This window comes from Callorhinchus milii, unplaced genomic scaffold, assembly GCF_018977255.1.
Source record: "Callorhinchus milii isolate IMCB2004 unplaced genomic scaffold, IMCB_Cmil_1.0 Scaffold5, whole genome shotgun sequence".
In the NCBI taxonomy this organism is placed as follows: Eukaryota; Metazoa; Chordata; class Chondrichthyes; order Chimaeriformes; family Callorhinchidae; genus Callorhinchus; species Callorhinchus milii.
In genome coordinates, this window is record NW_024704746.1 from 60,623,735 (window position 1) to 60,645,682 (window position 21,948).

At 43.1% G+C, this 21,948-nt stretch overlaps 1 protein-coding gene across 5 annotated transcripts in view; it reads left to right on the plus strand.

Moving 5' to 3' along the window:
• The window catches only part of LOC103177010 (voltage-dependent calcium channel subunit alpha-2/delta-1), a 418,878-nt gene that overhangs the window by 187,780 nt on the left and 209,150 nt on the right, over nt 1-21,948 (plus strand). For 3 of the 5 annotated variants that reach the window (XM_007890933.2, XM_007890935.2, XM_007890937.2), the window contains exons 5-7: nt 5,913-5,957; nt 6,405-6,440; nt 13,673-13,793. In XM_007890933.2, coding sequence (XP_007889124.1) covers nt 5,913-5,957; nt 6,405-6,440; nt 13,673-13,793 — 202 coding nt within the window. The remainder of the gene's footprint in view (nt 1-5,912; nt 5,958-6,404; nt 6,441-13,672; nt 13,794-21,948) is intronic. The other 2 variants (XM_007890934.2, XM_007890936.2) reach the window with 1 other exon arrangement.

Sequence of the window (21,948 nt, forward strand, 5' to 3'; positions counted from 1 at the left end):
TTGTGGGACACTGCTGTGCGCAATTGGCTGCCGCATTTCGCCCAGAAAATATACACTTACAGTATATTCTGTGAAGCGTTATGAGACGTCTCAAAGATATAAGGCACTATATCAAATGCAAGGATTATTATTATTAACCATTCCAGTGACAACCCTCATTTTACACCCCTTACACTTAGACTTAAGAAGAGCCACATGGGTGAGATACTGATCCTGACTGATGCTCATATCACCACACAAGCAGATACCACAAGGAGAGAAAAAACAATAATAATGCTAACATTTAGTATAGTGCTTTTTGTATCAAGAGGATGTGCTAAAGTGTTTCAGACTTTATACTGTAAAGTGCAGTAGCTGTGTGTTTTGTGAGCAAATGTAGCAGCAATTTGCAAGCAGCAATATCCCCCAAGCAGCCATGAAGTGAACGATCATTTTTGTGTTTTAGTTTTCTTGGCATCAAGATTAAAAACTTTAAGGACTGATAGGTTACATGAAATATTAATGGAAAGGGGCAGAGATTTGGTGATTCCAACTTGAATTAATGAGCGCAATCTCTCTCCCAGATGTGATATTGGCTGTGTGCCTTTGAACAGGTGGCACTTGTTTTTGTACATTCTCCCATCTCCTGTCCTGAAGGGAACTAGTTTTGAAGTCCAATCTTCACTGTAACCATGGCGATGCAACTTTATTCCCTTTGTAATAGAAAGGCTGTAAATGTTGAGAGGCACCAATGTTGAGGAGCTGGAGCAAGCAACCTACGAGTCAGATAAAGAAACTAATGTGCTCTCTTTCTCTCTCTTTCTCTCACACCAGTGCGCGTGATCATATTAAATACTGCTGTCTTCCATATTGCACTTCCCTCGTATTGATTTTGTAACATGGGCAGCTTGATTCCAATTTCAAATTTCTTCAAATGTCCATTAAATAACAATAATACTAAATCTTGCATTTGATGTAGCGCCTTTCATGCTGAAAGCCTCAAAGCTCCTCACAAGGTATACTGTAATGTATTGTTACAGCCAACCAGATTTACACAGAGTTACATAGAGTCGTATGGCATGGATACTGGCTGTTCGGTTCCCTTAGTCCAGGCTGTTGTTTATATTCCACATAAGTCCTCAACCCCCTCCTTTAAAACAAGATTGAGATTTAAAATAAATTTTGGTGGAGGAGTTATATAGATAGCTAATGTGAGGTGGGATTTTCATGAGGTAACTGATAATAATAATAATATAATAATACATGCATTTGATATAGCGCCGTATCACATCTTCGAGTGGCCTCAAAGCGCTTCACGGGATATAGTGTAAAGTGAATTGACTGTGTATTTTGTGGGCGAAAAGCGACAGCCAATTGCACACAGCAGTTTAGGAACTTAATGGGTTATTTAGATAGAAAGTTGATGTAAAGACTCTGCTGTCAACCAATGGATTGTTGAAGCCGCTGGCTAGTGTGAAACTCAACCTTACAAACTGGTAGTGTCACTGGTTTAATTGCTAGCTTGTGCATTCTATTACCTCATCTCTCAGAACTGCTACCTGGGCTGGAGGTTGGGAAAATCAAGCAGGATTCCTGCACCAGGATTACGGTGAGGACATGATCAGAATTGACTGCATTGCTCCTCGCGGTTGAGTAAACTGCTGCTTACAGACAATGTCCATGTTCACACTTCAAGATGGGTCACTTGAAGATGACCTGTAACCCAATGTGAGGTAGACCCTTCAGGAGAGGAGAGCAGAAAGTTCTAAGGACAGAAAAAAAAGCTGATGTGAAGCAAACTACAGATTATAATAATAATAATCCTTGCATTTGATATAACACCTTATCACGACTTTGAGATGTTTCAAAACGTTTCACAGAAGCAATCCACCAATCGACTAACAATCGTGTTCTTACTCACTGCTAGGTAAACAGACGTGTGGAGTAAGGAAACGTGCCTAAATTTTTACCCCGCCCGGGAATCGAGGTGTGGCACATGCTCTAGCCATTAAGCTACAGGACTCTACAGAGGAATGTTGCCAATTCTTAAGATTTTGTAATAATAATCCCTGATAATCCTTTTATTTGATGTTGCACCTCATCACATTGTCAAAACACTTCCCAGGATGTCGCCTCCAACCGAGCAGTGCTGTCTGACTGAGTTCAAAGTTCCTACGTGAAGCCTGAACTCACAACCTTCTTGATTCAGAGGCATGACTTACCAACTAACACTGGGAGTATTCTGAGCCATTTTTCTAGTGACTGGCTCATATTACTGCCGGTGGAAGTACAAGCAGATCATTTAACTGCCCGCTCAGACAGAGCTGGCACATGACAGGATGATATCAGCAAATAGGAACAAAACACAGAGGGAATCTACCCTCCTGTCAAAGTAATGTACCAGAGAAATAAAATGCAAGCAACCTCTTTCAAAACGTTTAAATAAAAGTGAGCCCAGTTACAATTTAGCCATAATAAAAAATAAAGGACCATCAAATATAAAAGTGAGCTAGGGGATTAATACCGTTGAGAAACATTTGCAAAATATGAACTGATTTGTGTGGACTTTACTTATGGTAATAGACCGCTATAGGGGCTATCCATTATTCAGCTAGGACTATTGCTATGGGCATTTACGTTACAAGTTACATTTAAGTCTCCACAAACAGCTTCTCCTCCAGCCCCCGCACTGTCCCGTGCGGTATTCCTCAGGGCTCTGTCCTCGGTCTCCTCCTCTTCACCCATTACATGCTCCCCCTCGGTGACATCATCCGCAGACGTGGTGTAAATTTCCACATGTATGCGGATGACACCCAACTCTATCTCTCTGCCTCCACCCTCAACTCCAGGACTACTGGCGTCCTGACAGACTGCCTGTCCGACATCAAGTCCTGGCTGACGGATAACTTTCCCCAACTGAACGTCAGCAAGACCGAGGCCCTCCTGATTGGCTCGCGCCAGCGCCTCCGCACCTCAGGCACTGGCAGCATCAGCCTTCACAGCTACACACTCAACCTCACTAAGCCAGTCAGGAACCTGGGTGTCTTGTTTGACCCTGAACTGTTCTTTCTCCCCCACATCTGCACCATGTCCAGCACTGCCTACCACCACCTCTGCAACATTGCCAGACTCTGCCACTGCCTCACCCCTCAGGCTACCCATACATTCATCACATCAAGGCTCGATTATGGAAACTCCCTCCTCATCGGCCTTCCCAACTCTTCTCTTCACAAGCTGCAGATCATCCAAAACTAGTGTACTCTCGCGCACCAGGCTCCATGACCCCATCGATCCCACACTCGCCCGACTCCACTGGCTTCCCATCCCTCAGAGGATTGAATTCAAGATCCTCGTCCTCACTTTCAAGGCCATCCTTGGCCTTGCCCCTCCTACCTTTCTGACCTGCTGACTCCCTACCAACCTGCCCGCTCCCTCCGTTCAGCAGGCTCCAGCCTGCTCCATGTCTCCCGCCCGACCAGACCTACCTTTGGTGGCTGGACTTTCAGCCTCTCTGCCCCCACACTCTGGAACTCCATCCCACAGTCCCTTTGCCTCGGTTCCTCCCTTGCCTCCTTCAAGGCCAGTCTCAAGTCCCTCCTCTTCGATCGTGTCTTCAGTCGCACTCCCACCTCTCTGCCTTCCCTCACCTCTACCCAATGCTCGGGACCTGACCCCTGACTGTCCTTGGGGTGTCCTCCCAACGTGAAAGGCACTCTTTAAATGTAATTTTGTTGTTACATCAGCTTGGCTTTATTCACCTCCAAAATCTCTTACTTACTATGAAAAAAAGACATGAAAAAAGCACAGAATAAAGCAAAGTCTGACCAGCTGGGAAAAAATTACATTCCAAATGAATAATGAGAGAAAGCGAACAGCATCTCACTGCCTCAGGACTCTGTGTCTTTAAGAAGTCAGAAATTGGTTCAGTCTCGAGAGAAGATGATGCAGAGGGGACCTGGTAGAGGTGTGTAACATTTTAAATGGGACTGAAAAATTAAACCCAGAACAATACTTTAGATTGCAGGAGAACATAGGTTTAGAGTTGCAAAGGGCAGTTTCAGGACAGACACCAGGAAGTATCTCTATACCCAGAGGCATAAAGTGAAACAGGTTGCCAGGAAGAGTGGTTGAGGTCAGGACGCTAGGCTCATTAAAAAAAAACTATGGCTAAAATGCTGTGATGGGAGTATAGTCGGGTGGGTATTCAGTAGTAATGAGATGAGCTGAAGGGACTTATTCTCCTGATGATCTTATGATTGAATGGCCTCCACCTGTTCATGGTTTCCTATTTCCCCAATCAAGTGCATTCTACTCAGTGTTTTAAGACTTCAGCAAATGTGTGTGGCTGCTCCACTCTTTTGCTGCTCATTCACACTGCAGGTAAAGTGTGCATCATTTTTTTAATATAGTACAAGGCAATTTTTTTTAGTATCCACCGGTAATGTCAGTACAGTGTTGCTCCAGTACCACGTGAGAATGTATGAACCAGCATCAGGAAAGACTATTGCTGCAGTCTTTTTTGATAGACTAAAAGTTTTTAAAAAATCCTACACAACACTACTGTCTCTTATAACCCTTTTTACTTGATAGTTCTCTAATTCTCTCTTGCAATTGCTTACACTTTCTGCCTCCATGTAGCCCTGGCTAATCCATTTCCACATATTCACCACTCTGTCCAAAGGGATTAAATGGAATGATCTGCTCACTTATCCCTCTTCTGAGTTCCCCGACCGTGTTCGCTTGTTTTTGACCACAATAGTCGTATTATTCAGGTTCGGTTTATCTTTTCCTTCAGAAGCTGGAGCTAAAGGTAGTGATCTCGACTAACTATTGTCAGCTTCTGCCGCCTCACCTTTTAACTTGCAGCATTCAACCTAATCTTAGTTGGTTTACTGTATCAGTACTTCAGATTTACTCCTGGGGCTCAGGAGGTGCAATTTCAGGATGTTTATGGAGGTGCTTTTTCCTGCTTGTCACCATTTTGTGGTGGTGTCTTATTGAATGCTCTCCGAGTTGCCTAATTTAAACAGGGTGGGGACTTTCACTTTCAGCTGCACTCAGTGTCTCTCCTCTCGAGCTTGTGTGGTGTGTGTTAATTTACCTGGAAAGAGTAATTGAAATCCAGGATTTGTTTCAGAATCTCGTCCTCAGGAAGAGAAAATATTTTTGATTGCACTTTCAATCATTTTTCTCTTCCCACCCACTCGTCTCCTACACCCAGCTCAGATGCCAAGCCAGGACTGTTAAGCTCCTTGGGACCTCCTTCCGACGTGAAAGGCTCTGTAGAAATACAAATTTGTATTGTGTTGATAATCTCTCACAGGCTGAACATTTTAAATAATAATAATCCTTGCATTTGATATAGCGCCTTATCACATCTTCGAGATGTCTCAAAGCACTTCGCAGAATATACTGTAAAGTGAATTGAATGTATATTTTTTGTGGGCGAAATGTGGCAACCAATTGTGCACATTTTTAGAATGCGTTCATTCCTAAAGTTAACATAATACAGCACAGAGTGAAAGGGTTAAGTAAAAGACCCAAATAAAACAAACTGTTTTGGATGACTTTACTGTTACAACCTCTCTGTTGTTTGTTCCCTCCTCACAATAAAGTGCTCTTTCTAAACAATTTATTTTTTACTTCTCAATACACATTCTGTCTTTGAACATTTAGACCCATTGAATGTGTAAGGCAGACCAAAGCATTTAACACGGTGGATGGTCAGTTTACAATAACACCTATTTCGGTCACACTTGCAGTGAACGTGTCTTCATAGACAATGGTGTTTAAAAAGTCTTTTGTTCTTTGATTTATATTTTTTAAACGGCAGCTAAGATTATTTTTGAATTCTTTCACTGCCGTTAAATCAAGAAAAAGCCGAAATTGTATGTTTCTATATTAACTGTCATTTTTTTCTTTTTTTAAAATAGGACAATGATGTCATATACTACAATGCAAAAGATGAATATATGAATGTAAGTATTTTACACTAGTTATTTCAAATTGTAAATTTCAAAAAAAAATTGATTATTTTCCTCCCCAAAAAAGTTTGCACTAAAGTAATAATCTTGTTAACACAGACCGAACTACAGGGGCTGATCTCAACCCAGGAAATGAGCATTATATAAAGCAGGTTAAAAGTAGCAAAGAAATTGGACCAAAAACAACAAATTCCACTTGTCTAGCGCCTTTCGGGTCAGGAGGATGCCCCAAGGCACTAAACAAATGTGATCATTTTGTCTTAAAATTTAAGATGGCAGAAACTTTAATTTAAAAGCTGTTTTATTCACAGTTCTGAAAATCTGTGTCTTAGCCACTATTGCATCTCTCTGCAGCCCTTGGCAGCTGTTTGATGTGTAACCAGTACTTGAGAACTGTTCAAATGTGATTATTCTCTTTGATAACCATGTTCATTATTACAGATTTTAAAGCGACAATTTGGATTCAAGAAGTATCAGGTTATGTGTGGTTTATTGGATTGTAGATCTAGCTAATATAGATTAGAATAAAACTATAGAGTGCTGCAATTTTTTTAACATTTAATTCTGAGGTATTTCCCCAAAATAACTTTAATGTAATTGTTGTCCTCACTTAAGTTTAACACTTGTCTCACATACGGTTCCTGGATAAATAAGTGCATACCCACGCTAGGTATAACACAGTCCCATTCAAAGTGATATTTGATGCTTAATGGAGGAAGGGGAAAGTAAAGTGCAAAACAATACTTTCAGACATGCCGACTCTGTTTAGTTGTGAATTTTTGGGCAAGCACCAAGAAGTGTTTCTTTACAAATAGACTGGGTTAGCAGAAAGGCCAGGGCTGGAGTCATTGAGATGTAATGGGAAGACAGTAGGGATTGATGTTCTGAAATAATGCTTAGGGGCCTTCTTCATCTGAGTCAGTCTTGTGGTGGCCTGTCACTCTCCTTAATCAGTGGGGAGAGAGTTGCTGAGTCTGGGGCCAGAAAGGTCCCACGGTTCGATGACCAGTCTGTGCTGGGTTACCTTTACTGAGGTGGGATGATAGCAAGGGTGATCATAATTGACCTCAGTGAGTTTGCACAAGTAAGAAGGAAAACAAAGCAGAGAAAGGTGGCTTTCAGCAGCAGCAAATGTGGTCACTGTAACTGTCAACAAAACAAACATTTTCCAAATTTAGGATATTTTGTGGGAAGTATTTTGGAATTAAGATAAGAAAAACAATTGTGGAGAGGAAAAAAAAGGTTATTTTGTGTAAATTTAATAAAACATTTGTGAATTTGAACTGTACTAATTGCAGTTATGTTTTACTGAACACCTATGTCATCAATTTACCAGCATGTTTGTGATTTTATTATTTCTAAAACAGACATCTCTTTCTAAAGATTTACTCACACTTTTTAGTTGGAATTCTAATCATGGATACTTGAAATGTAATTTGTTTCTAATCTCAGCCCAGGGTGTGTGGTATGTTTTCAAGCTGTGATAATTGATCACCACCTCAAGTAGTTGATAATTATCACATCACATGTCGCATTTTTCACCCCCATTGTAACTCCGTCTGAATTGAGTTCCCTCTTCATCAAACCTGTGAGCAGCTCATCTGACATGGACTTTCATTCACCAAGAGAATTGTTATTCGTTTCCTGAATGGTGTTTGACACTGTGGCTGAGAGCTGATATCCAGTACTCCGTCCATGTCAGCCATTGTGTGTTAGAATATGACCGGCCTGGATGGAGAGTGAAAGTACTGAGTTTAACCACTGAACATTGACTGAATAGCTCTGTGATATTGCTGGATGTCATTCGCTGACAAGCCAGGCTGAGGTGTCAGCTCCCTCAATTGGTAGCACTTTTGCCTCCGAGTCAGAATGTGGTGGGTTCACGTCCCATGTCAGGACTTTGAATCCTGACTTGGCTTGACACTCCAATACAGTGCGAGGGGAGTGCCACATTGTTGGAGGTGCCATCGTTCAGATGAATCATTAAATCAAGGTCCCTGTCTGCCTGTTCAAGTGTATGTTGAAGATTCCATATCACAGTTCGAAAAGAGAATGGAATTTCTCCTGGTGTCCTGGCTAACAATCCCCGAGATGAAAGAAAAATGCTCATTCGCTTCAAGGCTTTTATGGAACATTGCTTTGTACAAATTGGTTGATGTGCTTACCTAGTAAAGCACTGTGAAGTGCTTTGAGATGTTTTGATGACAGGTACTGTTTCAAGTTGAGGATTATTATTATAAAATAGCACAAGGTTGCTATATCGTTTGACAGATAATCTACTGATTGGTGAGGACGTAGCTTCAGGGGAATAAATCAGGTAATTTGACCTAAATATCACAACCTGCTATTTTAAGGCAAATCACAATATTATTACTGTTTTGAGCAAAAACACTCGCAAAATGAACTTGTCTCATAGGAACTGTGTATTTTTGTAGGCTTTTCTATTGTACTAAAAACAGAAGTCGTTGGGAACAATCAGCAGGTTAGGCAGCATCTATTGAGAGAGGAAAGTTAGTTAACATTTAGGTCTGAAACATTAACTCACTTTCATCTCTCTGTAGATGCTGCCTGACCTGCTGAGTGTTCCTAGCGATTTCTGTTTTTATTTTAGATTTCCAGGATTTGCATTATTTTGCCTTTTCTATTGTGCTTATTGCTGGCTTTTTTCAAAATCTGTTTGAGTTCTTTTTTCACTTTACTCATCATCCTTAAACTTGGTCATTCACTTCATGGCTGTTTGCAGGACATTATTGTGTGCAAATTACCTTCAAAATACAGTCACTGCACCACAGTAAAATCCTCTGAAGTGCTATGAGATGCCCTCCCGATGTGAAAGCCATTATATCAAATACAAAAATAATTATTATTACGTTTTGAGGGTAATATTACAATTAATACTTTAAGAAACCCAAAGAGCTGGATATTTCAGCAAAAAATCCTATTACTGGGAGTCTCATGAAGTCTTCCAAATAAATGGGGTTATTTATGGGGTTTCTAACTGTATATTCGAAGCTAACTAACTGTTTCAGTTGGCAGTTAAATTAAGTCGCTGCTAAATCATAAGAATTTCATAAAAGATACTGTTCACTATTGTAATTAATTGAACCCAGGTAAATGTGCCTTTCAGATTATTTTTTTTACAATCACCAGAGGTTTATTTTGGGATGGGAAAAAATATATAATTTTTCCATAAATAAGCCAATGGGGAAGCTGGCACAAGCATTGGCTTCATGTGCTGAATGGTTTCGTTTCACTGTAATGTCTTTAATTCTATAAACAGGGTCAAATACATTCTGAGTATCCCTCATGCCAATCGATGATCACTGCTGTGCATAATTGGCACCTGCTTTTTGCCCACAAAAATACCGTCAATGCACTTTGCAGTATATTCTGTGTAGCGCTTTGAGATGTCTCAATGACGTGATAAGGCGCTACATCAAAATGCAAAGATTATTATTATTTATGGCCTTTATTTTAAAAAAATTACATTTGTCTCCTTGCTTCTCTTGAAAATGTTGACGCTGGTAATTGGCCCACTTGGCAACTCTAATCTGTGGAAAAATACTGGGTCGTTGATAGCCTGCAAGGTTCTGTTTCATTCTAGGCAGTGGTTTTACCAACTCAATCCCTCAGAATGTGTTTTCCTTTCCACACACACAGACATGCAGAGAGAGAGAGTAATTTCCTCCTCAGTGAGATAAAACAAAAGTGCTCAGGAAAAAGGGAAGCATAAATGTCACTGGAAAAAGTACCTTGGGACGTAAAGTGAGCATCTCATTGGAAACATCATCTATGTCTCTCTGACTCGGGTAACCTGCAGTCCGAGATGTTCTTGGGTCAAACCAAGTCCTCTTGAGATGGTGTGATTTCTCGGAGGAGATGCACTTTATGTATCAAGATGCTTTTTCCATTGCGGTGTGATTTTCCCGATGTTTGCCTTTTGTGCACACAATTCCTAAACTGGGAAGGTGGGTGGGCTATGGCTGCCAAGCGTCACTGATGCTGTTTGGAATTCAATTCTGGCAGGCAAACCCAGATTTCCTTCACGGTGGGGAAACAACTCCCTGTTATCCTCTCACATTTGGCTGATCACAGGGCGAGACAATCCCAGCCATTAACTTGTGTCCCATGGCCACAACTAACTGGCTATAATATGCTTCACCACCGTTTTGCTGTTATTGGATCAAGCAAAGATCTCGTGAGTTAGAGCGATACATTTTGCCGTTTGTTTGAGAGGTGAGGTATTGGGAATCGTGGTGGTTGACAGACTGAAATTACATTGGGGGGGTATTTTTCGGGATTTTTATTAAAACGCCTATATTAAAAGAATTTGTATTCATAATAATAATCATATTCCTTGCATTTGGTATTGGGCCTTACACGTCTTCCAGACGTCTCAAAGCACTTCACAGAATATGAAGATTTTTTTGGCCAGGACTCTGAGATAAACCCCCTAAGATAAACACCCCTCTATTTTTCATGTCCAACTTAACAGCCAGACAGTACCTTGGTTTAATTCATCATTTGAAAATAATAATAATAATTATTATTATATCATTTAAAACGCATTACTTTTGAAATAAGAATAATATTCCTTGCATTTTAGATCAGGAGGACATCTCAAAGCACTTAATTTGCATTTTGTCGAAAGTATAGCAACTGTGTATTTATGAACACGGCAGTGAATTTGTGCACAGTGATGTCCCACAAACAGCCATGGAGTGATTGACCAATGCTATCTGGGGGATTGTTGGCCAGAACGCTTGGAGAAACTCTCTTCACCTTTTCAATAGAATTGAATTGGGATTTTTAATGTGACCTGAACATGCAAACGTTACCTTAGTTTAACATCTCATCCAAAGGTTAGCATCTCCAACAATGCAACACCCTCCCCTGCCCCCCCCCACAACCTCCCAGCGCCGTGATAAACTGTCAGCCTGAACTGTGACAAAGCTACAGATGTGACCATCTCCAGCAATGGCTCAGTTTTGGTAACTGGTGCACAATGCACAACTTTGCTGTACAAACCAGCAAAATCCCTTGTGGGTTTGTGTTGAATATCATGGGATGCATTTTGGGCGCTACCTTTGATTTCAGGAATGAACTTGAAGGAAAATCAGCCTTAGTTCCCATTCCTCATGACTGCCTTGGGACCCTCTTGCTGCATGTAGTCTTCTGAGGACTTTTCTTTGATGCCTCCCACTCTTACATTCATGATGCTCACTGTCTAACTCATGCACACAGTTCAATGTACACCATTCATCTCCTGAGTACCAAATCCAATGACCAGTTGGGTTTGGTGCTCAGAGGGTGAATGTTAACTACAGAACTGTACTGAGTCAGTAGATTTCAGGAGAGTGGAGGAAGGGGAAGGAAAAGCAATGAGACCATTATTCTGAAGTGATGTGCGTTGAAAGTGCAAATTGATGTCAGTTGCCTGTGCAGGGCACGCACATTTATGTCGACATACTTTACACTTCAATTAGTGAGGAGTTGTGCTGACTGTCAGTGGAATGTGAAAATGTAATTCAATAAGTGGTAGCTGAGTTGACTAGATGGAAAATGTAATCTGGAACCCAATTCCTATGGGATATTCAGTGATTGCATTCCAGTTCTCCAATCCTTAGACAGTTCTGCATCTCTCAAATCTAATTGCATTCACTAGGATCATTTCATACAATGGAGAAAGCCTCTAGAATGCATTTCCATATCATAAATCTCTCCACAAGTGAGAGAATTGTTTATCGATCCTCTACTCCCTTTTATAGCTCAGAATGTTGATGGTTTCTGTTCATATTGTTGGGGCAGTTCAAAGGTACAATGTTAGGCTGATTCAGTTAGTATCACACTATTTGCCTCCGAGTCAGAGGGTTGTAGGTTTAAATGTTTGTGTACAAGTTGTGTTCTTATAATAAATAATCCTTGCATTTGTTATGGCACTTTATCACATTGTTCAGAAGACTCAAAGTGCTTCAGAGAATATATTATAAAATAGTTTTGACTGTACATTTTGTGGGCGAAACCATATATATTTTTTTTAGCTCATAGACTTGGATGACATTCCAGTGTAGTTTTGTGGGAATGCTCCATTGTTGGAGGTACCATCCTCTGGATGTAATGTTAAACACAGGTATTGTCTGCTTCTTCAGGTGGACATTAAAGATCCCATGGCACTTTATGAAAAAAGAAAGGAATTTCTCCCAATGTTTTGGCCAACAATCTCTCAGAAAAAATTGGTCATTCACGTCATGCTTTTGGTGGGACATTGCTGTGTGCAAATAATTGCTGTTTTGCTTACAAACTACAAAAAATTTCCAGTAAATCCTGTGAAGGGTTTGAAGATGTCTTGACTACGTGATAAGATACTATTTCAAATTGCCAAACGCTTATTTTTTNATATTGAAGTAAGTCTTGTCACATGCAAACAGTTTTATTGAAAAGGTTAGCATTCAGAATAGTTATAGACAAGAAACTGCTGAAAACTCCACATGCTCAAGGGATCACACTTACTCTGTAAAATGAAACTTGTTTAAGAAAAAAAAAGGCGTTTCCTGAAATCTCTGGTCAGCCAAAATCAAGGTGGGGGAAGAAGAGGAGGTTCAAACAACCAGCACTAATGGACTGATTTAGATTCTCTTATTCTTTTGTGCACTGACCGAGTTTCAACAGCAGTTTTTGAACAATATATTTATCACCAGTGGAAATTATCACATCACACATTGCATTTTCCACACCACTTGTATAACATCCAAAAGAAATAATGAAGTTCAACCATGTTAGCCTAACTATAGTGATTCAGACCTACTGTTTAATGGTACTCCCTCTTTGTCGGCCTTCCCAACTCTTCCCTTCACAAGCTGCAGATCATCCAAAACTCTGTAGCTTGTGTACTCTTGCGCACCAGGCTCCGTGACCCCATCACTCACACCCTTGCCCGACTCCACTGGCTCCCCATCCCTCAAAGGATCGAATTCAAGATCCTCGTCCTCACTTTCAAGGCCATCCATGGCTTTGCCCCCTCCTAACTCTCTGACCTGCTGACTCCCTACCAACCTGCCCACTCCTTCTGTTCAGCGAGCTCTGGCCTGCTCTACATCTCCCGCCCGACCCGCCCTACCATCGGTGGCCGGGCTTTCAGCCTCTCTGCCCCCACAGGATGGAACTCCATCCACAGTCCCTTCGCCTCGCTTCCTCCCTTGCCTCCTTCAAGTCCAGTCTCAAGACCCTCCTCTTTGATCATGCCTTCAGTCGCCCTCCCACCTCTCTTGCCTTCCCTCACCCCTAACCCACCTCTCCCCCATGCTCGGGTCCTGACCCCTTACTGTCCAACACCTTGATGTCCTCCCAACATGAAAGGCGCTCTATAAATGTAATTTTGTTGTTGTTGTTGGTGTATTATCTACTCTCAAAGCATTCTCTATTGCCTACTATGCACTATTGTTGTTTAGCTAATGGGAGATCGAGTAGTTAGATTAATTTCATGGCTAGTTGGGTCTGTTTTGTATCACTGACACCCAAGGCAACAACAAAACAACAACATGCATTTATATAGCCACCCTCTCGCAGGGTAGCGTCCCAGAGCCCTTTAAGACCACGTAAAACCATTAACTTGTAGCTGTAGTGGAACTGTTGTGTCCGGTTGAAGTTATTCCGTTGAGCCCAGAAAGAGTTGATGTTCACTTTCTGTTGTTTCTTCCTCCTCCCCAAAGACTGAGAGAAATGAGAGTCGTCCGAGGATCAAACCTGATTTCCAGCCCAATCGCGCTTTCCGACGTCTTGTGGACTTCAATCACACAGCCGTCCACATCCCCACTGATATTTACGAGGGCTGTAAGTATTCACTGCTCTGCACTGCAGCTGGGCAGCTCTTTTGCCCTAAAAGCAACATGTTTTGATTTAGTCTGTGCTGGGACGTGAAGGGTTACACTGTGCTTTTGTACTATTATTTATTTTTTAGTTTTTTTTTACTTCTGCTCCTATGTTCTTAAGTGTTCCTTTGTGTTGTGAAAATATGACAGGTATTGTTGTGCAGTCTGAAAGGTTTTACAGGAAAAATTTGATACATAGGGAGGCTTTCTCCTTCCTTTCTCTGTTTCCAAGCGGAGCACAAGGTAATAAAGGGGTTTGGGTGGCAATTGTAGAGATTATTATAATGGTGGATTGCTTACAACTCATGGTGTTTATTAGTAAGTTATTTCCGTTTCATTTGCCCCACATATGTTGTCTGGATTTTTCAGGCAAGTTTTATTTTGTCAATGTCCTTCCCTCCTCTTTATCCCTGACTCTAAGCTGGGGTGTGAGTCCACAGCAGCTCTCTGATACCCAGTCTGAGTGTTCATCTTTCATGTGTGAGTTTAGACCAGGGCGGTCCAACCTTTTGGCTGCTGAGGACCGGATGCCCTATTTGAGCAATGTCCGCGGGACGCATATGCAATATTTTAGTGTTTCCCTTCCAACAACAACAACAAGATTCCATTTATAAAGCGCCTTTCACGTCAGGAGGACGTCCCAAGGCGCTGCACAGTTGGGTCATGACACGAGCAGGGGGGAAATGGTCAGGGTGAGGGGAGGGAAGGGAGGGAGCGAGGAGGGGGAAATGGTCAGGGTGAGGGGAGGGAAGGGAGGGAGCGAGGAGGGGGAAGAGAGTCGAGAGGGGAGCTGAAGGCTCGGTCAAAGAGAAAGGTTTTGAGACCGGCCTTGAAGGAGGAAAGGGAGGAAGCAAGGCGAAGGCACTGGGGGATGGAGTTCCAGAGCCTGGGGGCTGAGAGGCTGAAGGCCCGACCACCGATGGTAGGGCGGTTGGGGCGGGGGACGTGGAGCAGACCGGAGCCAGAGGAACGGAGGGTACGGGCAGGTAGGTAGGGGGATAGTAGGTCGGAGAGGTAGGAGGGAGCAAGGCCGTGAATGGCCTTGTAGGTGAGGATGAGGATCTTGAAATCAATCCTCTGGGGGATGGGGAGCCAGTGGAGGCGAGCGAGGGTGGGAGTGATGTGGTCCCGAAGCCTGGTGCGGGACAGTACACGAGCTGCAGAGTTCTGAATGACCTGCAGCTTGTGGAGGGAGGTGGCGGGAAGGCCGGCGAGGAGAGAGTTCCCATAGTCCAGCCTTGAGGTGACAAAGGCGTGAACCAGGGTTTCAGCAGCGTGAGGGGTGAGGTAGTGCCGTAGTCTGGCGATGTTCCGGAGGTGATGGAAGGCGGTGCCAGTTGTGGTGCGGATGTGAGGGAGAAAGGACAGCTCAGGGTCGAACAAAACGCCGAGGTTCCTGACTGGCTTTGAGAGGTGGAGAGTGCAGCCTTGGATGCTGATGGTGTCAGCGCCTGAGGTGCGGAGGCGCTGACGTGAGCCAATCAGGAGGGCCTCGGTTTTTCGCACGTTGAGCTGAAGAAAGTTGTCTCTCGTCCAGGACTCGATGTCGGACAGGCAGGCTGTCAGGACATCGGTGGTCGTGGAGTTGAGAGTAGAGGAGGAAAGGTAGAGTTGGGTGTCATCCGCATACATGTGGAAGTTAACTCCATGTCTGCGGATGATGTCACCAAGGGGGAGCATATAGAGGGTGAAGAGGAGGGGACCAAGGACAGAGCCCTGAGGGACACCACATGAGACAGTGCGGGGGGTGGAGGAGAAGCCATTCGTCGAGACAAAATGAAGACGGTGAGAAAGGTACGACCTAAACCATTCAAGGACAGTGCCTTGAAGGTTGAGGTGGGAGGACAAGCGGTGGAGTAGGATAGCGTGGTCGACCGTATCGAATGCTGCCGATAGGTCGAGGAGGACGAGGAGACAGAGGGAGCCCTGGTCACAGATGGTCAGGATATCATTGGTGACCTTGACCAGGGCAGTTTCTGTGCTATGGGCAGCACGGAAACCTGACTGAAGGGGTTCGAAAAGAGAATGGGTGGAAAGGAAAGAGCGCAGTTGGGAGGCGACAACTCTTTCCAAGACCTTGGAGAGAAAGGGGAGGTTGGAGATGGGCCGGTAGCTTGATAGCTGCGACGCATCAAGGGAGGGTTTTTTCAGGGTGGGCGTGATGATGGCAGTTTTTAAAGGAATGGGGACAGAGCCAGAGGAGAGGGACAGGTTGATGATGTTCCAGAAATGTAACATAACAATATTTACAGTTTATGGAAGGAGCGGTGGGCCAGATGAAATGGAGGAGGGGAGCTGGGGGGGCGGGGAGGTGAAATCATTCAGGACAGAACCAAGTGCAGTTTTCACGCTCCTTATTCATTCTGCTCAAAGAAGAGCTCAGCCTCAGTGACTTTCAGAAATTTGCTTTGAAATCGTGCTGCTGAACCATACAACAACAACAACAACAAGATTCCATTTATAGAGCGCCTTTCACGTCAGGAGGACGTCCCAAGGCGCTGCACAGTTGGGTCATGACCCGAGCAGGGGGGAAATGGTCAGAGTGAGGGGAGGGAAGGGAGGGAGAGAGGAGGGGGGAAATGGTCAGGGTGAGGGGAGGGAAGGGAGGGAGCGAGGAGGAGGAAGAGAGTCGAGAGGGGAGCTGAAGGCACGGTCAAAGAGAAAGGTTTTGAGACCGGCCTTGAAAGAGGAAAGGGAGGAAGCAAGGCGAAGGCACTGGGGGATGGAGTTCCAGAGCCTGGGGGCTGAGAGGCTGAAGGCCCGACCACCGATAGTCGGGCGGTTGGGGCGGGGGACGTGGAGCAGACCGGAGCCAGAGGAACGGAGGGTACGGGCAGGTAGGTAGGGGGATAGTAGGTTGGAGAGGTAGGAGGGAGCAAGGCCGTGAATGGCCTTGTAGGTGAGGATGAGGATCTTGAAATCAATCCTCTGGGGGATGGGGAGCCAGTGGAGGCGAGCGAGGGTGGGAGTGATGTGGTCCCGAAGCCTGGTGCGGGACAGTACACGAGCTGCAGAGTTCTGAATGACCTGCAGCTTGTGGAGGGAGGTGGCGGGAAGGCCGGCGAGGAGAGAGTTCCCATAGTCCAGCCTTGAGGTGACAAAGGCGTGAACCAGGGTTTCAGCGGCGTGAGGGGTGAGGTAGTGCCGTAGTCTGGCGATATTCCGGAGGTGATGGAAGGCGGTGCCAGTTGTGGTGCGGATGTGAGGGAGAAAGGACAGCTCAGGGTCGAACAAAACGCCGAGGTTCCTGACTGGCTTTGAGAGGTGGAGAGTGCAGCCTTGGAAGCTGATGGTGTCAGCGCCTGAGGTGCGGAGGCGCTGACGTGAGCCAATCAGGAGGGCCTCGGTTTTTCGCACGTTGAGCTGAAGAAAGTTGTCTCTCGTCCAGGACTCGATGTCGGACAGACAGCTGTCAGGACATCGGTGGTCGTGGAGTTGAGAGTAGAGGAGGAAAGGTAGAGTTGGTAGAAAGGTAGTTTATCATGTGATTTTGTTGGGGCACTCTGTGTAAACAGTGCTATGAGGCGTCCTGCCAATACAAAAGATATTATATAGATGGAAGTTTTTGTTACAAACAACAATGTGCTGGATGTATGGTTAATGATCAACGATGAATTTAATAATAATATTTGCATTTGATGTAGCACCTTATCATGCCGTCAAAATGTCTTAAAGTGCTTTCACAGGATTTCACTTTGAAGTATTGTAACTGTGTATTTGTAGGTGTAATAAGTGCTCTGTGACCTACCCAGGTAAAGGGTGTTATATAAATGAAAGCTGCTGTTGTTGTAGAAGTGGCATCCACTTAGTGAATGGAGTTTTTCAGACGGTTCACAAGAAGGCCCTCTGACCCACCCTAAAATCCTCCTATCAAGGTTTTTTTTTAAAACAATGAGTCCAATGTCTTCGTCTCAGCTACACTCATTAATTACCCTCTGGGTAAAGAAAAACTTCCTGGTGGCTGTCCTGAAATTGCCTTTTGCAACCCTAAACCCATGTCCATTTGTTCTAGTGTCTTGATGCTTCCTAAAGTATTCTTCTGGGTTTATTTATTTTAATCCCAATTAAAATTGTATGCATTTCTATTAAGTAACCTCTGAAGTGTCGTTTCTCAAGACTTGTCTATTGTTGCTCACTCCTCAAGCACTGGGGATCAACCCTGTGGCTCTCTTCTACACTGCCTTGGGGGCCTGGACAACTGCCTTGCGTCTCGGTGACCAGGGTGTCCTGAATTTTGCAGATTCAAATCCATATGAGAAAAAACTTTGATCCCTCCCCCCCTCCGAAATAATATTTTCTTACAATCTGAAGTGCAGTGGTGGTGCAACCTTCTTAGTATGTGATGTGATAATTATCAATTCATGAGACAGTTGTTTCTGGACATGCCCCAATTGGTCATTGGCCGTAGGTGAATACTACCCTGACATGATTCAATTGTATCACCAAAAACCCTTTGAAGAAGCCATTGAGCCAACATACCTGTAGGGTCTTTGAATTTACATGAGAGTCCCAGCATTTCAATGCTGATTTGGATAATACTGACTAAACTCAACTTTAAAGGTTGAATTAACCCTGGGTGACTCTGCCCTCCCTCCTGTAATATTGATTGGGCTTGAACTCAGTCCACAGTGTGGCTTTGGATGCCAGCTTGATACAATTTTCAAAGTTCCTTCAAAGGAGGTGGACTAAATGTAGAAATCATTTTCGTTGATCTTCTTTTGAACCATTTTTGATGCTTTGATATTCTGTTTAAGGTTTGGGGATCAAAACTAGATGTTCTATTCCAGGTCTGGTCCAGATAAAAAAAAAGTCCTTAATTTCATGGCGGTTTGTTGGACATTGCTGTGCATAAATTCTCTGCCATGTTTGACTTACACAACATACACATTCACTACAAATGATAGTATATCCTGTGAAGCACCTTCAGATGTCCTCCTGACTATATCAGATTTAAGGATTTATTATTCTTAATGTATTATAGAAAGTTCATGCAATATGTTTCTGGTGCTGCTAATTTATCAGCTTGAATTAGATTGTGACCATCCAAAATGCTTTTGTTGCTCCAATTTCATCAATAGAACTATTTGTTGAGTATTCAAAAAGTGTTTTTTGCACCATTTATATGCATTACTTTAATTTATCTTGTATATGAACACAATAATGTTTCAGACTGAGAGAGGCATTAAACCTATCAAGTCTACCAATTTTTGATAGTTCTTAACCCATTTATCTACCATCTTTCCCCAAGAAACTCATCTAATTGACTCTTGAATCATTTATACCATCTATGTCAATGTCTACTTGCTTTTCAGTAGCCTGGTGATAGAGCCTTTTGTCATGTTAAATGTTGAATCATCTTTCATTCTATTATGCAGTTCCCCTTTGGTAGATTTTGAAATTCTGGTTTCAGTTTAATCTTCCAAGTCATTAGCAACGTACTGAAGATTTATATAGCGCCCTCCACGCTGGACGGCATCTCAGAGCGCTTCACGGTAACGGATCCCGGGGCCGAGCCAGGGGGAGGGGGAGGAAGGTGACCAAAGGCACGGTCGAAAAGAAAGGTCTTCAGCAGAGACCTGAAAATAGGAAGAGAAGGAGCAAGACGAAGGGAGTTCCAGAGCCTCAGGGCATAGTGGCTGAAGGCACAGCCCCCAAGGGTGGAGTGGAGGACTCGGGGGACAAGGAGGAGGCCAGACCCGGAGGAATGAAGGCAACGGGCACTGTTTTGAGGAGAGAGGAGGTCAGCGAGGTAGAGGAGTGGAGGGATTTGAGGACAAGGGTGAGGACTGTCCATGGACTGTCCATCAGTCCATGGACTGATCCCTGTAAAACTCCATTAATTATCCTTTGTCTGCATGAATCATGGGCAGATACTATTTCTTAGCCAGTTTTCAGTTCAGTTTTCTGCATACCCTACATTGCAGCAATTGATTTAAAAGGAACTGTATGAACATTTTACTCTCACCTCTGACCATGAAACATCAAATAGTTTCTAAGGCAGAGTCTCGCGTTCCTATGCCCGCAGTGACTTTCATTAAACTTCATTTGCGATGGATAATTTGAAACGTGTTCCTTGTAATACTCGAACTGTTTTTCTGATGTCAAACTCACTGTTATTATTCCTGGGTACTCCTATTACTTTATCATAATTGAATGAATTTCAATGACTGTTTCTATTGCTTGCACAACTCCTGTATCTTAATATTTCTGTTTTGTGTTCTCTCTAAACCACTAGTTCCCTATAGGCAAGTGAATCATATCAGGACTCGATCCATTGGGAACCGTGCAATTTTATTCATAACTAATCATTCTTCCTGCATAAGCCTGGACAGTGATGATTGTAGACCCAATTGTAGCTGAGTCCAAATACCCATATCCATCAATTTCAAACAAGAGTTATTAAGATAGCAATCAGGAAGAGGAACCCTCAACTTTGACCCTTCCTGTCAGCCTGACTCCTCAGAGGTTTGTTGTTGTGCTCGCATTGTTGGCCTGGCTGAGATACGCTTATAGTAATAATAATAATAATCCATGCATTTGATGTAGGCCAGTGCTGTGAGAAAACTCTCAATTCTTCTTTGTAAAAAGTGCACTGGGCTCTTTTATGTCCACCTGAACCATCTGATTAGGGCATTGATTTAACATCTTATCTGAAGGAAATCAATGCCGACAGTGCAGCCTTTCTCCTGTACTACATTGGAATGTCAGCGTGTTTCAGGAGATGAAGCCCTGGCATAAGGGTTAAACCCACAATCTTTTGACTCAGTGGCTAGAGTATTAGCATCTGAACTAAACATCACTCTGTTTCCTCTAGTTGATAATTAGCACAAGCAATTGGCTAAGAAATGACCACAGATTTTACTCCTTTATTTCTGGATTATCGCAAAGATTTCTGCAAACACCTTGATCCTTCCTGTCAGCCTGACTCATTCTCCTCAGTGAACAATTTCCTATCAGCATTCATCACACCCTGACAGTCTCTATCGATTTCTTGTGACTCGTTTCTGTTCTTTTTGTGAAATACAACTCAAATGTATCCATGTTTCTCCTTCCCGCTCCCGCTCCTCCCCCACCCAAGGATACCGCTGCCCTCTTACACCTTTCAGATCATCGCTGATCGACATTACTTATCAGAGGCTTTCTTTCTATCTCTCTCTAACTGTGTTAGTAGTCTTTCTTCTCTGCACTTTAAACTTTCCATCTCAAACTTCATTCAATCTTCTAGCTTCAACCCTTTGTCCATTGAAGCCTTTTAGATCCATTTCTCCCCAATTGCATAACCCTCTGGAGGCTGGTGTGAAGATGATTGTTTTTCATTTTGGTTCTTTCCATTTTTGGCTGTTCTCTCTCTGTTACGGTTTTCTGCTTTCCCATGTATATTAATTAATTTCACCATATGCTTTCCTCCAGTACTAAATATGCATTATTGTTACAATGCTCCATTTAAACAGTGAGTAACAGTAACTCGAATCATAGGTGGGTCGATAGGGAAGGACGAGATTAAAAGGCCTGAAAGGACTTTTTCATCAAACCTTCTCTTGTGACATTTAGTTCCTTGTTGCACTGTAATCCTGAATAAGCCTTGTAGCTTATTGTAGCTTGTATCCAGCGCCTTGGGACGTCCTCCTGACGTGAAAGGCGCTTTATAAATGGAATCTTGGTGTTGTTGTTGTTGTAGCTTTGGTGTACTCACACATCCTTGAAACATCAAAATGTGACCTTGCATTTGCCACTTAGTGAATAGAACCATGGAATTTACAGCATAGAAAGAGGCTATTTGACTCATCTTACCTGCTGTGGTGTCTATGAGAGCTATCTGTTTAGCCCCATTCTCATGCCTTTTTCCCATAACCTTTTATATTTCTATGAGTCTGGACAAATCTTTTATCTTGTAAACTGAATTAAATTGTTGTCCATCCCTTATAATGAAAAGACGCTTGCTTCCCTTCATATATTTTCCAATTGATAATGAAATTCAGCTCCTTATATATTACAGGCTTCACTGATTGTATTTCTTGAATGTGGGTTATTCACTGACTCTTCAGCTACTTATTGAGACCTATTATTCTCCTCCACATCAGCTCAATGTGAATGGAATTAGATTGAGGGAGGGAACT